The 16,332-nt window shown below is 35.8% G+C and overlaps 1 protein-coding gene across 6 annotated transcripts in view; it reads left to right on the top strand.

The window, feature by feature from the left end:
• BDP1 (BDP1 general transcription factor IIIB subunit) overlaps positions 1-15,080 on the top strand; it is an 88,511-nt gene extending 73,431 nt beyond the window's left edge. For 3 of the 6 annotated variants that reach the window (XM_060009342.1, XM_060009344.1, XM_060009341.1), the window contains exons 35-38: positions 33-237; positions 4,948-4,987; positions 6,455-6,719; positions 8,467-9,748. In XM_060009342.1, the coding sequence (XP_059865325.1) occupies positions 33-237; positions 4,948-4,987; positions 6,455-6,719; positions 8,467-8,890 (934 nt within the window). In that variant the 3' untranslated portion in view covers positions 8,891-9,748. Of the gene's footprint in view, positions 1-32; positions 238-4,947; positions 4,988-6,454; positions 6,720-8,466; positions 9,749-12,342 lie in introns of those variants that run through there. The other 3 variants (XR_009519000.1, XM_060009343.1, XM_060009345.1) reach the window with 3 other exon arrangements.
• Positions 15,081-16,332: the final 1,252 nt, after the last annotated feature.

Raw genomic sequence — 16,332 nt, 5'->3', positions numbered from 1 at the left:
ACTAATTTAATGTGTGTGTATTTTCTATGCAGTATCAGTTTTCCAGTAACTTCAGCTGGTCAGGATGACATGTGTTTATCTAATTCTGGAAGAGATGATTCTGAAAAGCCTCCTGCTAATTTGGATCTTGTATCTAGGAAGAGATTTCATTGTAGGCTTGACGAAAGTGACCATGTTCCTCCTGCCAAAAAAAGTTCACTCACTTTAAGAGATGATTGTCAAAAATATACCTCTGAGGTAAGATGGAATCATTAAGCAAGTAAGACGGCCATATTGCAACGGATCTATTTTTCTTTTTCCTTTAGACTCTTTATATAAAGATAGCTCTAGGGGCTTCCCTGGTGGCGTAGTGGTTGAGAGTCCATCTGCCGATGCAGGGGACACGGGTTCGTGCCCCGATCCGGGAAGATCCCACATGCCGCGGAGCAGCTGGGCCCGTGAGCCATGGCCGCTGAGCCTGCGCGTCCAGAGCCTGTGCTCCACAACGGGAGAGGCCACAACAGTGAGAGGCCCGCGAACCGCAAAAAAAAAAAAAAAAAAAAAAGATGGCTCTAATACGTTTTACCATAAATAATCCAGATAAAACCAGTTTTGGATTTTTACTTTCAACCAGTTCTAGGTGAAAATTGATGGATATTAATCAGAGAATCCATTCCCAGCTCGGTGTCATTGGCTAAAAATTAAGCTGAAAGCATCATACAGATGTGGATCTTGGCTGTACCACTTAACAGCTGTGGGATCTTAGGCAAGATTCTTCACTTCTCTGAATGAGTTCCCTGCTGTGTAAAATGGTAATAGTGATATCATCACTACCATTATCATAATGCTTAAAGTTTCCCATTGCTCTTAGGAATAAAACCAGAACCTCTAAGGCACTGTTTTTGTTTGGCTGTTTTCTGTGTCTAATCTCATCTTGTGCTGGTCTCTGCCCTGCTAGCCATATTGACCATCTTTCAGTTTCTCAAATGCACCGTACTTCTCATGTCCCAGGCTTTTCTTTTGCTGTCTCTTCATTTATGAAACATTCCCTTGCAAAACACATACTTCTTTAGCTCATTCATCACTACCTCAGGGACGCCTGACAATACAGTGCAGATTCAGTTACCAGCCACTGTGTTGTAAGTTTCTTAAGCACCCTCTTGTTTTTGTTTCTGGTAATCATCATAAGTTACTACACTATAGAACAACACTATGGAAAAATTAGAATCTATATTCTCAAAGGGACAGTTGAAGACCAATAGTCCTTAGATGATAGTAGACAACAGAGGCGGTGTATTCTGCCATATCTGATAGGTTAAAAAGTGGTATCCTGGAATAGTTTTTAATTTCTCTTATTATGAGTAAGGTTGAACATCTTTTCATACGCTTAAGAACCAGTTGTATTTCCTTTGACGTGACTCTATACTCTTTACCCATTTTTCAATTGGGTTTGTTGATCTTTGTCTTGTAGATTTGGAGGAACTCTCTGTTTTGTATGTCTGTGATATGAGTTGCAAATTTTTTTTTCTCAGATTGTTGTCTTTTAATTCTACTTTTTGTGATTTTCTCATACAGACTTTTTTTGCTAAACTTTTTAATGTGAAAGTTTTCAAACATTTAAAAAGGTAGACTGGCACGTATAATGTATCCCTATGTATCAGTCATCCTGTTTCAACATTTTGTCAGCATTCCATGCAGACACTGTTTCATTTTATTTTAAAAGTATATTTAATGACATGGAAAAAAGATCAGAGTACATCATTATATGCAAAACTAGGTCACCAGTTTAAAATAGGCCATTTAAAAAATGATAGATATACATTGGTGTGACTGAATATATAAGAAAAGTATGTATAGTGTCTCTTGGGCCTGTTTGTGGCTTTTATTTTCTAAACTGTTTTCAGCATTTTAACGATAAAAAATTGCTTATAAATAGCCGAAGTTATAATTTTAAATTCTAGAATGTATATACACTGTACTCAGACATGCAAATACTTTTTTTCTGTAATCAGATATATCAGTCTTTTGGGGAATTCCCTGGCATTCCAGTGGTTAGGACGCGGGTGCTCTCACTGCTGGGACCTGGGTTCGATCCCTGGTAGGGGAACTAAGATCTCGCAAGCCGTGCAGCATGGCCAAAAAAGAAAATTTTTTTTTATTAGCCTTTTTTTAAAAATTAATTTATTTTTGGCTGCGTTGGGTCTTCATTGCTGCACGCGGGCTTTTTCTAGTTGCAGTGAGCGGGGGCTACTCCTCCTTGTGGTGCACGGGCCTCTCATTGCGGTGGCCTCTCCTGCTGCGGAGCACGGGCTCTAGGCACACGGGCTTCAGCAGTTGTGGCACGTGGGCTCAGTAGTTGTGGCACACGGGCTTAGTTGCTCCGCGGCATGTGGGATCTTCCTGGACCAGGGCTCGAACCCGTGTCCCCTGCATTGGCAGGCGGATTCTTAACCACTGCGCCACCAGAGAAGTCCCTATTAGTCTTTCTATGTATAGCTTATGGAGTGTGTTATACATTGAAGGCCTACCTTGAATTTAATATAAATTCTTTTAATTAATATTATTGATTTGTATAGAATTTATTTTGGTTTTAAGAACAGTGGAACCAACTTAATTTTCACCAGATGCCTATTCGTTTGTCCCAGCACCATTTATTGAATAATTCATCTTTTGTCCGCTGATTTAAAATTCTACTTTTGGGGACTTCCCTGGTGGTCCAGTGGTTGAGGCTCAGAGCTTCCACCACAGGGGGCAAGGGTTCAGTCCCTGGTCAGGGAACTAAGATCCTGCATGCTGCACGGTGTGGCCAAAAAATAAAATAAAGGTGTATTTTTTAAAAAAAAAAATGAAATTCCACTTTTGTCAGATATTAAATTCCCATACATATTTGGGCATATTCCTGAACTTTCCTTTCTTCTTCATTGATTTACCTATTTGTTCTGGGGCCAGTATCACACTGTTTTAATTATTGTAGCTTTTAAGTGCTTTACTATCTTAAAAAGGGATAGTCTGGGGGTTTCCCTGGTGGCGAAGTGGTTAAGAATCTGCCTGCCAATGCAGGGGACACGGGTTCGAGCCCTGGTCCAGGAAGATCCCACATGCCGCGGAGCAACTGAGCCTGTGCACCACAACTACTGAGCCTGCGTTCTAGAGCCCGCGAGCCACAACTACTGAAGCCCTCATGCCTAGAGCCCGTGCTCCGCAAGAAGAGTAGCCCCCACTCTCCACAAATAGAGAAAGCCCGCGCGCAGCAATGAAGACCCAATGCTTCCAAAAGTAAATTAATTAAAAAAAAAAAAGGGATAGTTTGTCCCTCTCCCCAACCCCCAATACAATTTTCTTCTTTTTCCAAGTTTTTCCTAGTCGCTTACGTTTTTTCTTTTTTCTTGGCTGTGTTGGGTCTTCGTTGCTGCGCGCAGACTTTCTCTAGTTGCATCGAGCGGGGGCTACTCTTCATTGTGATGCACGGGCTTCTCATTACAGTGGCTTCTCTTGTTGCAGAGCACGGGCTCTAGGCGTGCAGGCTTCAGTAACTGTGGCTCGCAGACTCTAGAGCGCAGGCTCAGTAGTTGTGGCACATGGGCTTAGTTGCTCAGCAGCATGTGGGATCTTCCTGGACCAGGGCTAGAACCTGTGTCCCCTGCATTGGCAGGTGGATTCTTAACCACTGTGCCACCAGGGAAGTCTGCTTATATGTTTTAAAGTTTATATTAATTTCAGAATTAGCTTATTCAGAGCTTAAAAAAAAAAACCCTATTGGTACTTGTGTTAGGATCATACTAAGTTGACAGATGAACATAGAGAAAATTGACATCATAAATGTGATGTTGAATCTTCCTGTCCAGAAACACAGTGTGTCTTTCCAATTGTTTAAGACTTCTTTTGTGTCTGTCTCTCAGGGGTATTTTAAGTTCTTCTTCATATAAATCTGGTACATTTCTTATTGGATTATATCTAAGAATTTTATCTTTTTTGTTGCTATTATCATTGAGTTCTTTTTAATCTAGAGAGCTTTACTGAATTACTCTCATTGTGTGTAGTAATTTTTCAGTTGGTTCTCTTGAGTTTTCTTAGTAAACAGTCATATCATCTGCAAATATAATTTTAATTATTCTCTTCTACTTTTTACACCTTTAATTTCTTTCTTTTCTAATTATATTGGGTAATATAACTTTAAAAAATCAGAAAATAGTCCTGATAGTGGACAACTTTTTCTTATTCCTGACTTTAATGGGAATACTTCCAGTGTTTATGAAGTGGGATGCTGCCTTTCGGATTGCAATAGTTGTATTTTACGGTGTTAAGAAAATGCCTGTCCAATTTTACGGGTTTTTTTTAAGAATGATATTATTGGACACTTTTCCTGCAAATAGAGAGATGGTATTATTTTTCTCCTCAAATCTGTTGATTTTTATTAATATGTTTTATAATATTAAATCATCTTTGTATTCCTGAAACAAACTTTTTTTTTTTTTTTGGCTGTGCCTCCAAGCTTGTGGGTCTTAGTTCCCTGACCAGGGATTGAACCCGTGCCCTCAACAGTGAAAGCGTGGAGTCCTAACCACTGGACCGCCAGGGAATTCCCAGACAAACTCTATTTGATTGTGATGTTTTAGTCTTTCGATGTGCTGCTAAATTATGCTTGTCATATTTCATTTGATATTTTTGCACTGATTTGAGACTGGTTAGTTGGTGTCAATATGATGCTTGATTTATAAAAGGCATTTGGAAGCTTTCCCTCTTCTGCTATGCTGTGGAATAATTTAAATAATAGTTGCAGTGTCTTTTTCATAAATGTTTGGTAGAATTCCCATAAAACATGTCTGACCCTAGCTTTCTGGGAAATACAGGTTTTCTTTACTTAAAAAAGAAAGAAGGAAATAAAATTAAGAAAGAAAGAAGGAAATAAAATTAATTTTATTTGACAAATAGATTTCTAATTTTTTTTTGTAAATTTTCTTAAAACAGGTGTGTTCAAAGGAATTACTAAATGTTTTGGAGAAAACAGGTGAGTAAAATAAATTTTAATGTGGTTGCATTTTGCTAAGTACCCCTGATTATTTTTGATATATCTTGTTTAAATTTGGGATTGAAGCAGAGTCTTGCTCATTTTTCTCTAAGAATCACGCCTTTATTATTAGAGGTTTTTCTTCCCTTCTGAGATCTTAGATTTGGCACTTTGGTGGCCATGGAAAGCTACTTTCATCCTGTATTTAATAGAAAATCATATAGCTCCAGGATTTCCTGTAAAAGCTCAACAACTACATTTAAGGAATTAGAAAGCTGGGTATTAAGGAGTTTTTATAGGTCCTTAGCGTTATCCTTTTTTGTTTTTAATTCATTTTTATTGGAGTATAGTTGATTTACAATGTTGTGTTAGTTTCTGCTGTACGGCAAAGTGAATCAGTTATATATATGTATAACTGATACATATGTATATGTATAACTCCACTCTTTTTAAGATTTTATTCCCATATAGGTCATTACAGAGTATTGAGTAGAGCTCCCTGTGCTATGCAGTAGGTTCTTATTAGTTATCTATTTTATATATAGTAGTGTGTATATGTCAATCCCAATCTCCCAATTTATCCCTCTCCCTACCCCCTGCCCTTTCCCCCTTGGTAACCATAAGTTTGTTTTCTATATCTGTGACTCTATTTCTGTTTTGTAAATAGGTTCATTTGCACCATTTTTTTAGATTCCACATATAAACGATATCATGTGATATTTGTCTTTCTTTGTCTGACTTAACTTCACTCAGTATGACAATCTCTAGGTCCATCCATGTTGCTGCAAATGGCGTTTTTCGTTCTTTCTTATGGCTGAGTAATATTTCATTGTATATATGTACCACATCTTCTTTATCCATTCCTCCGTTGATGGATATTGAGGTTGCTTCCGTGTCACGGCTACTGTAAATAGTGCTGCAATGAACATTCGGGTACATGTATCTTTTCGAATTATTGTTTTCTCCAGTTATGTGCCCAGGAGTGGTATTGCTGGATCATATGGTAGCTCTGTTTTTAGTTTTTTTAAGGAACCTCCATACCGTTCTCCATAGTGGCTGTGCCAATTTATATTCCCACCAACAGTGCAGGAGGGTTCCCTTTTCTCCACACCCTCTCCAGCTTTTATTGACTGTAGATTTTGTGATGATGGCCATTCTGACCTTAGCTTTACCCTTAATTAGAAAGTGATCACTTTTTCATTTTGCTAGTTCAAGAAATATTTATGGAGAAAGCTTTTCTAAGTCAAAATATATTGATACGGCTATTTTACATCTGAAGGTAGAAGCTGTTACCATAGCTTTTATCCATTATAATATTCCTAATAGTCCACTAATTTTTAATTTAGCTTACTCTTATTAGGGTAGGTTCATGATAGAATATCATGGGTTTTCTTCTTCAAATATTGCAATTTAATTGGATGTATTAATTTCCATATGTGTGCTTACCATTTATTTTCTTTTTTGAAGGAGAGTCTTACAAGGGACAAGGTATCTTCCCTACCTCAGGAAACACACATACAATTCCAGAACCTCAGAAAGAGCAACTTGAACCAACTTTTCAGAGTATCAGATCTAAACCTCTTGATAAAATAACAGATACACAAGAAAAGAATACATCTCAGTTACCTCAGGATGAGATAGGGGTGTCTGATAAGGAAAAAAGAACTTGTGCTGCTTCTAAGTCTGAACAAATGGATAGCATCACATCGTCTTCAAAAACCCCACTATCCAGGTATCATGAGAAAATCTTTAATAAATGTTTCTCTCTCTCCATTTTTCTCTCTCAGTATATAAATATAACCTATATGGAATAGGTGTAACATGTATAACGACTAAGTCCAGTACTAAGGATGGTGTTTTGTAATCATACCCCTCTGTCAGAAATGTAAAGGGAAGGGGTGTCACCAAAGGAAATACAGTAAGGTCAGACACTTTTGGAGGACATTGCGTATGACTAGAGCTTAACTTTAAGTGCTGAAACTTTGATTTTAGATAGAAAATCTTTAGAATTTAGTATTGCACCCTTTCTTTTCCAGATTGTTCATGGTTATTATTTTAATAATTATTTATTCTACCATACAGTAGCTGCCAGTGCAGACGTAGATGGTCTGAGGCATAGGGCTAACATCAGAAGTAGCTCTGGAGGTTGTTTTATTGAAGTCCCAAATACTGTGTGCGTTTTTCTCTCTTGTGGCATACCAGAGAGGTAAACCCTGGCTTTCTCCCTATAACACTAAGTGTGGAATTTAAGCCCAAAGCTAGCCTCTCCCACATTATTTCCTCATACTCTAGAAGTGAGTCTTCTGGGTTATGGATAACTATTGGCTTGTTGGCAGCATTCAAATCATTAACGTGGAGTTGGTGAGTTGGAGAGGGAGGACATGTACTAGTCTCCACTAAAGGAAAGTGGGGGAAATGACATGTATAACTTGAAAAGGCATATTTAACGAACCTGTGTTTTTGTTATATAAACTACATCTTTTCTGGCGTAGAGATGTGCTGAAAATAGAATGAGGGTAGCATCATGGGGGTTTGGGTTAAAACAGTTGAGAAGCAGTATTCTAGAACAAGGGTCAGCAAATTTTGGGGGCAAAAGATCATGTAGTATATATTTTAGGCTTTGTGGGCCATATATCTCTGTTGCAACTACTCAGCTACTCAACAGATATGTAGTCACATCTTTTTACATATATGGTTACATATTACATATGTGGTGTGTATATATATAATATACCACATATGTAATGTGTAACCATATATGTAAACAGATGAGCATGCTGTGTTCCAGTAAACTTATTTATAGAATCAGGTGGTGGACTTCACTTGGCCTGTGGATCATAGCTTGCTGACCCCTGCTCTAGAGCCCTTCTACTCAAAGTGTGGTCCTGGCACCAGCAGCAGGGACATCATTTGAGAACTCAGTAGAAATACAGGACTTAGGCCCCACTTCCCCACCAACTGAGTCAGAATTTTCATTTTGATAAGATCCCCACGTGATTTGTATGCCTTTCAGGCTTGAGAAGTACTGCTCTAGAGTAAGCTTTGACCTTTGTCACAAATATACATCATGGCAGAGTGATATCAGTACTTAGTGTATCAGTATTTAGTAGGTGTGCCACTCCTGTGGTATCATACCTGCCATTTTAGCATTCATGGAAAGAAGTTGGCATTAAGAATGTGTCTTCCTGGGACTTCCCTGGTGGCCCAGTTGTTAAGACTGTGTGCTTCCAATGCACGGGGCATGGGTTTGATCCCTGGTCGGGGAACTAAGATCCCACATGCTGGGCGGCGTGGCCAAAAAAAAAAAAAAAAAAAGTTTATACAGATATAGATGTCCTATAGAACTTGGCACATTCCTGCTTTCAGCTTCTTTGCTGCAATATCCTGCCTATGAAAAATTTAGTGAATAAATATTAAAAAAAAAAAAAAGAATGTGCCTTCCTGGATATTGTTGAATATCTTTACATTTGCATTTCTAGACCTGGCAGAAGACCCCTGGGATTTTTGTCTTTAATATGTTCAAAGAATAGTTTGGAGTCTGATGAACCTACTCAGGTTCGTAGCAAGAAACGCCTGAAACCTCTTATACCTGTATCAAGACAGAATCTGAAAAGATCTAATCCGCTCAATACAAGCCAGAAAAAAACTCAAGAGTCCTCTGATCTTCCATCTCCAAGTGTTGTTGTTAATACTCAACCTAAAAATATTGATAGTTCAGCAACTCAGGTATGTGATAACTACTCTTTGTTTGTTTATTTGTGTAGAATGGGTTGGATATCAGACTCAACTTGGAAAAACATGGCAATTGTATTTTCATCTGAATATCAGAAATTATTGCAGAGCAACTCCACTCCATCTCCTCCCTATCCTACCCCACTGTACTGGAAGAAGATAAGGTGTTGAATTAGAAAGTTACAGCTAGTTTAATATAGAGCCATTGAACTAACCATAAATGGACACTTAATTGCCATTCCTTTACTGCAGAGACCCTTCTGACCTGTGGAAGCAAAACAAAGCAGTGCTTGCATTTTATTTCCTTTGGGACAAATGTCATGACACCTACAAAAATTCAAGGAACAGTAAAATTAGAATTCGTTTGCATGTTTCATTTCTGTGCACTCTGAAGCTGTAATAGCAGGTACTGGGGCAGAAAATTTTGTGAACTTGTATCAAAGACTTTGGAAGAACATTGGGGTGACTTCAGATCTCAACAAGGAAAAGGCTGGTGACCATCTATTGGATAGCATGAGCCTCAAAGGAAGGAGTCCTTTTGTAAAGAACATTTTTAACGTTTTAAAAATATTTTAAATTATTTCCTACAACTATATTCTGAGACCAGGATTTTATGAGTCTTTATTATTATTTGCCAAATTACTTTGGAGAATAGTTGTAATTACCAGCAGTGTAACAGTGCGGTTTAATCACATTCTTGCCAGTCTGAGATATTACTCTTTAAAATACATTTGTTTTTCTTATTTAATATAATGGTGGTGGGGTGTTGGAAATGTCATTTCATTTTTAAAATTTGCATTTCTTCAGTTATTGGTGAGTTGTGTTCTTTCCCATATATTTACTAGATTTTCTGATTTTTTTTCTTTTTTTCTTTTTTGTTCCCATCTTCTGCTGATTTATAGGTTTGGGGATCTTAGTAGTTTTCTTACCAATTTGTATGAGATCCTTATGTATGTAAATAAGCCACGTACCTTTTAGCTCTTTACTGCAAGTATTTTTTCCAAGTTTATTTACTTTTTTAAATTTGGGGGAATTTTTGTTATACATAACTTTTAAATGTTTAGTCAAATCCATTACTTGTTTCTTTGCAATTTGTTAAATTGCTTTTATGATGAAAAGTTTTTCTCCAGAGGTATAAAATTTTAAAACTTTAACTCTGTTCATGGTTATTGACTTTGGTATGTAGTGTGAGGGAAGAATTTAAACTAAATGTTACCCTCAAATTGCTTCTTCAGTTTTTTGAGTAAGCAATATATTCCACATGTCTTAAAATTCATAACCTACAAAAGAGAGTTTATAGGAAAAAGTTTCCCACATCTGTCCCTTAGCTTCCTAGTTCCTCCTTTCCACAGGTATATGGTATTATCAGATTTTGGTTTACTTTTCCAGAGACATTTTAATATACACAAATATAAACATTTTTCTTCTTTTTTACATAAATAATAGTGTATCAGTCTCTGCTTTGCTTTTTTCACCTAATAGTATGTCTTGGAGACCTTGCAAAACAGTAGATAAAGGGCTTCCTCCTCTCTCTTGCTCTCTTTAAAAAATTTAAATTATTAACTTCTTATTTTGAGATAACTGTAGATTCACATGCAGTTGTAAACAACTATACAGAGAGATCCCATCTACCCTTTACCCAGTTTTCCCCAGTGGTAACATCTTACAAAACTCTCCTATAATATCACAACCACTATATTGCATTGCTGCAGTCAACATACAGAACAGTTCCATCACCACAGAGATCCTTTGTGTTGCCCTTTTATAGACACACCTACTTCCCTCCCGCTCCCCACTCTCTCTCTATCTTCTGGCAAGCTGGTTGCCATTAAATTCGTCATTGCAAGAATGTTATATGAATGGAATCATATATTTGGGATTGGCGTCTTTTCACTCAACGGTAGTTCCCTAGACAGTCATCCAGATGATTTTATGTATCAAATAGTTTGTTTCTTTTTATTTCTGAATAGTATTCCATAGTATGGATGTACCAGTTTTGTTTATTCATTTACCCACCAAAGGACATCTAGTGCTTGCTTTTATGAATAAAGCTGTGAACTTTTGTATACAGCATTTTGCGTGGACATAAATTTTCCTATTTTCAGGACTAAGTGCCCTCATTATTTTTAATGACTACATAATATTCCATTGTTTGGATGTACCATAGAGTGATACTGGCCTCCCACTGGTAGGCATTTAGGTTATTCCTACTTACTACAAATAATGTGGTAACAGCTAACTTATAAATGGACGATTTTTCACATTTATAGGTTAAATTCCTGGAAATAGAATTGCTGTTCTAAAGGAATGATTATTCTTTTGCCAGACACTGCCTGATTGTCCTGCGTAGGGATTATATAAGTTTCTATTCTTATCAGCAGTATATGAGAGGGCCTTTTTCCTTACATTAGCGTATTATCAGTGTTCATTTTTGACATTCTTCATAGACTTAATGAACACATAATGTCTGTGATACAGGTTGTAAATTTTTTTCCCTCTATGGCATTTATCTTTTGATTTTGTGTATGGTGGTTTGTGCCATGCAGACATTTTTTATTTTTACGTATGTGAATTTATCAATCTTTTATGGCTTCTGGCTTTCATGTCATTGCTTCACACTCTCTCTCCCCAACTCTAGGATTATAAAAACATTTTCCCATGGTATTTTATAGTAGATTTTTAAAAAATGTTTTTACATTTAAGTTTATTGATTCATCTAGAATTTATTATATATTGGTGAAGTATAGGTCTGACTTTTCCTTTATGTGAGATAGTTATACAGTTGTCCAACATAATTTATTGGATCATCCAACTTTTCTCAAATTTTTTTGGAAATATCACTTTTATCAGATACTAAATTTCCATCCATATGTGTTAGGGATATTTCTAGTCTTCTATTTCATTGATATGTATGTCTGTTCCTTTGCCAATACCATGCTGTCTTCATTTTTTCTAGATTTATAAGTATGCTAATTTTTTTTTTTTTTTTGTGGTACGTGGGCCTCTCACTGTTGTGGCCTCTCCCGTTGCGGAGCACAGGCTCCAGACGCGCAGGCTCAGCGGCCATGGCTCACGGGCCCAGCCGCACCGCGGCATGTGGGATCTTCCCGGACCCGGGCATGAACCCGCGTCCCGTGCATCGGCAGGCGGACTCTCAACCACTGCTCCACCAAGGAAGCCCAGTATGCTAATTTTTGATAGGATTGCTTTAATTTCTGTTATTTCCTTACGTACTGTTCTGTTTCATGGGTCCTTCTATTCTGGTCATTAAAATGTTTTCATTATCGATTTAATAATGTTATGTTTTTCAGTATTTATTTTTTTTCACAGAAATTAGGGTGAAGTAATCATGTGTACACTACAGTCAACCTAATCATGTTTTGTGTTGTATATTTGTTGATTTTAATTTTATTATAACGAATGCTACAATTTTATCTCTCACTATGTTTAGGATTATTTCCTTAATATAACAGCATAGAAATGAAATTATTGGGTCAGTGAGTATAAACATTTAAAACTCTTAATATTTATTGCTATATTGCTTTTCAAACAGATATCGATTTAGAATACCACTATCAATATATAAATGTTATACTGCATACTTATTTTTATTATCTTTTTAGGTTTCTTGTAATCATCCCTTACCGAAAGGAGAATGTAAAGATGTCCAAAACCGGCTACCGGAAGAGGAGCCAATGACAGTCTCTGAATATTTCTTTAGTGATATCTTTATTGAAGTGGATGAAACAGAATAAAAGTCTTCTCTTTTTTTCTTTTATTTTTTCTAAGGCTAGGATTTCCACAGTCAGTTATATCAACAAAGCAGTATCTGGCAAAAAGCCTCACTGGCAATTTTTCTTTAGGTTGATTTTGAATATTTAATAGGCTTGATTTGAAGCTTTTGTAATCAGTGAAAAACATTGCTGAGGTTCCTTTCCTTCTGATTGATTCAGCATTTTGGAAATACCAAGCAATTAAGACTGCTTTCTCAGACAGAAGTAACAGCTCTTGTTTACATTTTGACTCTTCCTGTGTTGAATACACATGGACATCTTGGAATGTTGTGGATAAATGTCTCTGTATAAATCACAGTGCCGACGTATTTGGAGATGGATTGTAGTTAACATTTAGCAAACCTTTTGTGAAGGTTTTTTTCTGTTTGTTTAGTGTTTTTTGGTTTTGTTTTTTGTTTTTTTGGATGGTGAAGGCCTTTTCAGTTGCCTCTAAGTGTGTGAAAGGAAATTGTGAAACTCCACTTTAGTATGGTAAATGTTAAAAACTTTTCTATTATCAGCTATTTGACTGAAAAATGTGTATTTTTCTAATTCATGTTGATGTAACATTAGTCCTAATTGAAGAACTAGTATTTAAACTTACTATTTATAAAGATAAAACATCAAAAAGCTTATTTATTTTTAAATTTTTTATTTAAAAGAATATTCAGTTTTAATTATTTCTACCCCTGAGATTATGGGTAAAGAAAGCATTAACAAATTTATGTTTGTCTCCTTCCCCTCTTTAATTTTAAAGGTATTTAAAGTGATAAAACTAAATTGTTTGGATAGTATATACTTTTTGAATACATTTTTTTCTCATAGTTTAGTATATTGACTTTGTACTGTGAATTTTTTGTTTTTCTTATTTCTTGGATAATCTCAGGATTTGTATGGGAAAAAAATCCTTAAATTTATTTATGAGGCAAATTTCCATACAAAACTCCATCTCCATTACACACACATATGCTCACATACACACATTCCTTTTTTAAAAAACAATTTCTTGGTAGTTTTTTTTCCCCCCCATTAAATTCTCCATGAGGAACTAAGTACTTAGACCTTTATGCACAGAACATAATTGTGATGTTAAAAACAGAAAATAAAATAATAAGACTTTATTAAGTCAGTGATTATCATCAATATGAATTTAAGGGTTGGTTTTAATTTTGAGATTTTGTGATTTACATAGGTAATTCTGTTACCCACCCAAGCAAATCTTTGGTGGTTCAAATTAAACTTCTGAAAGAACAGATTTACTCTTTTATTTGAAAAGCCTTCTGGGTTGGTTAGATCAGGAGTCAGAAACATTTTCTGGAAAATATTTTCGAGTTTGTGGGCCAGATGCCCTCTGTGGTAACTACTTAACTCTGCCACTTCAGTATGAAAACAGCTACAGGCAATACTTAAATGATGGACATGGATGGGTTGGGTTTTTAGTTTGACCCATACATTAGACAGTAGTTTTCTTACCTTAAGGTGCCCATGTCATTACCTATGAGATATTTGTCACTGGAGTTGTGAGTTGTGCCTAACACTTAAACCCTTGATTGCATTATGAAATCAGTATTTCAGTTGGGAAGATATTTTAATGTCTAATTCTGTTTGTAATTTGAAAAAAATGGTGGCCAGTTTTCAAGTTCATTAGTAAAATTGGATTTGGCTTGGCGAGTATAACAGTAATCCTAATTTATGAAAACAATTGATATTAGAGCATTTCTTATTCATTGCCTTATAGTGAAATTTGCAGTTTAAACTTTTTTGTCATAAAGGAGGATCTATAAGGAAATTCTCTATAGATATGCATTTATTTATTTCATGGGGTTAATATGTCACAGAAATCATAGTAGCAAATCACATAGCTATTTTAATGCCCTGTTTTTATAAATTTTAAAAATCTCATATTCTGAAAAGGCTTCTTTCATTTAGTTCATGTTAGTTTGGGTGTTTGGTTGTCATAGCTAAACTATTATTTTATCCCTTGTTTAATATTACTTTTTAACTTTGTTAACATCTGTCTCTTGTTCATCTACAATGAGCTAATTTTATGGAAGATGTAACTTCTTATTGTATGAAGGATAATTTTGTCTTTGGGCATTCATTGTGTTAGAGAATCAAGTCAGACAACTAAATTATCCTACTATTACGTCCTTAAAACTACTCTTGGAAAAAGAAACTTAATCAGTTTATTTACCTTACAAGGTGGAAAGACTTGTTCACACCTGTGTTTAATCTGACTCATGTAAAGATGATGTTGTGAAGAATTTGTATTTTATAAATCTTAAAAGAGATATGATTAAAGGTCTTTATTTTTTTCTTGACTTTTCCTCCTGAACACTTACGTCTTAGCAAGTGATCAACATGATGGCTTCAAAGCCTAATTGTTGGTAAATGATTGAGGCACATAAAAATATGAATATCCACTGTTTACCACCATGTTTTTTGAAATAGAAGTGACCATGTATACTATCTTGCTTGAAGAAGTCTTTGACAAAAAGCAATATCTGTCATTGTAAATTTTCTTGTTCTAAAGAAAGCAGTTATATTCTATAGATGTAAATTATGTAAATAAAAGTTATTTTATATTATTTCTGTTGTGTCCTTTTTTTTCAAATTGACTTAATAAAGATATTAATGTGTTAGTGAGCAAAAAATAGTTTTTTAAGTACAGCTTACCCTTCCTTCCTTCCCTCCTTCCATGAGAGTATAGTATATTTGGGAGAATTAATTTTTTTCTTACGTGCATGCTCTGAAGGATATTACTTTGATTTTGCAAGAATAAAAATAGACTTTCCCCCACATTTGGGACATAAGAAGAGTCGCTTACTTTTTTGTTTATTTGCTCCTTATGCAATGAATTTTTGGCTAAAAGAACTCAATCTCTTTTACTCTTTTTTTTCTTCCCACTTTTTTTTCTCTGTAGAGAAAGACAAATGGGAAACTTTAGTTATGGATATACTATAAACCTGGACTTTTTATATGGTCAGTTGACCTTTTATTATGGTATATAAGGATTTTACTTTCTTACAATTCTCCTCCTCACTCTTTTCCTGCTTTCTCCCAATGTTAATCACAATTTGGGGTTAATCCATATTCAGTATTTGTACTGTTTTAATTGTAATTTTTCACTGCTGTACCACCTAATGAACTAAGATGGCATTTCCTTTCTGGTACAACTTTTTGTTTTTCTTGGAATTAAGAAGTGTTTCACTTTTTCATTTGCTTTGGGTTTGTTTTTGAACCTGTGGCTTAACTTTCAACATCCTCTGGCAAGTCTGTTTATACTTAGTTATAAATGCTCTGTTTATACTTTTCACGTGGTCAAGCTGTCAGATAAACTGTTTCCTTCTCCTTTTTTCCTGGAAAACTTTATGGAGCTCTTCCTTCCTGCTTTAATCTGGACTGAGGCTTCACAGGTCTCCATGTGCAGTGCAGCTGCCATGCTGGGACTTCTCTGAATTCCCTACCCATCTTTTCTGGTTTGGATTCCCTATTCTGGAGCCAGTGTCATTGTCTTTCTTGAGGAGAAGCACATCTTCCACTGTTTACTGCAAAAGGTGCATGGATGATAACATAACTTGAGACTTTACATGTCTGAGAGTTCTTTATTCTACTCTCTCACTTAGTTGGGCTCTGAATAGAATTCTTGAATAATTTGAAAATAATTTCCACTTCATTTCAAAGTCATGCTCTGGTTATATTCTGGTTTTCAGTGTTTAAAAATCTTTTGCCATTCTGATTCTCTATCCTTCGAATGTGGCCTATTTACATATTCTTTGACCCTGGTATTCTGCTCAGTAATGTGCACCCACCCTTTCCTGCCCCTACATTCATGCTGCT

Source organism: Delphinus delphis, chromosome 3 (genome assembly GCF_949987515.2).
Source record: "Delphinus delphis chromosome 3, mDelDel1.2, whole genome shotgun sequence".
Lineage (NCBI taxonomy): Eukaryota > Metazoa > Chordata > Mammalia > Artiodactyla > Delphinidae > Delphinus > Delphinus delphis.
The sequence above is the reverse complement of the archived record's forward strand: the minus strand, read 5'-3'. Positions and strand labels throughout refer to the sequence as shown.